The sequence below is a fragment of the Acyrthosiphon pisum genome, unplaced genomic scaffold (genome assembly GCF_005508785.2).
Source record: "Acyrthosiphon pisum isolate AL4f unplaced genomic scaffold, pea_aphid_22Mar2018_4r6ur Scaffold_17617;HRSCAF=18287, whole genome shotgun sequence".
NCBI classification, from domain to species: domain Eukaryota; kingdom Metazoa; phylum Arthropoda; class Insecta; order Hemiptera; family Aphididae; genus Acyrthosiphon; species Acyrthosiphon pisum.
The window spans coordinates 1-1,320 of NW_021766669.1; the positions used below are offsets into that span (position 1 = coordinate 1).

General features: G+C 30.8%; 1 protein-coding gene across 1 annotated transcript; it reads right to left on the reverse strand.

Annotated features, from left to right (window-relative positions):
* Positions 1-9: 9 nt before the first annotated feature.
* LOC103311753 (zinc finger MYM-type protein 1-like) lies at positions 10-1,094 on the reverse strand (the record flags this gene model as incomplete). The annotated part of the gene is made up of 1 exon (XM_008191457.1): positions 10-1,094. A coding segment is annotated over one exon (1,085 nt), but the record flags the coding sequence as incomplete, so codon positions are not given.
* Positions 1,095-1,320: the final 226 nt, after the last annotated feature.

Here is a 1,320-nt window from a genome sequence, read left to right on the forward strand (position 1 = left end):
TTTTCTTACTTCGTCATCAGCTAATCCATTTTTCTTAGCAAATAATTTTGACTTATTATGAATTTGAAAGAATGTCTCTTCGTTACGGAAACTTTGTAGATCTTTTTTAGTTGATTTGACCAAATGCATAGCATCAGGTAAAAAAATTGAAGTAGATTGTAATTCACATGACAAGCAGTGAACACACTTGAGAATTTTTTTCATAATACTCAATATCATAATAAATTGAAAAGTAGAAATTTCCTCGAGTAATCCACATGCTCTAGCTGTTTGATCTCCTTGTAGAGTTAAAATAGTCAAAACTTCTTTAATTTCTGAGTATCTCTGTTTTATTTTTTGTAGTGAGCTATACCAATACGACCATCTGGTTTCTACTAATCTTTCCAAATGTAATACCTTGATTTTTTTATCATTTTGGATTTTAGTGAATAATTCATACCTGGTTTGGCTATTCATTAAATATGTATAAATACCTTGAACAGTATCAAACATGTTTACCACGGACCTTATGTCTTGAATTGAATTTAATAAACATAAGTTAAGACGATGTGCATAACAATGTATATATATAGCGTGTGGAACAATGTCTGCTATTCTCTTTTGTACACCTGTAAACGATCCACTCATCACTGATGCACCATCGTAGCACTGGGCTACACATCTACTAATGTCCAACTTATTTTCCGCAACAATAGTTAAAATAGCTTTACTTAGAGAGTCTGCATCACACCTTTTCATATGATAACAGCCAAGAGCTTTTTCTTGAATATTATAGTTTTTATCAATAAATCTGATTAAAAAACTCAGTTGCTCTTTTTTACTCGCATCTTTTGTTTCATCAACTAAAATACTGTATGCAGTAAACTCAGACATGTTATTTAAAATTATATTTTTTGTAGATGAAGCAATAACACCTATCAAATCATTTTGGTACTCGTGGGATGTATAATGACCGTACCTTGATTTCATTTTTAATTTTGTGTTCTTGTCTCCAAATGTCTCTAATAGTTCAATGAAATTACCTCTATTTAAAGACTCCCTTTTTTCATTATGGCCACGAAATGAAAGTCCTTGTTTTGCAAGATACAGGGTAGCTTTTAATAAAAAAAAACATGATTACGATTTTCTTTAATATCTTCTAGTCTTGAGTGAGTTAGTAAATTTGCAATACAGTTATCATTTTGTTTTGTACTTAAATATAGCGTCCATTTTTCAATGCTGGACTTGTGTCTATCACTTTCGTTATGAATCTTCAAACATACAGACTGCTTTTTCCAACCACTAAATCCTCGATCGATAAATACGTAGTTACCACTATAT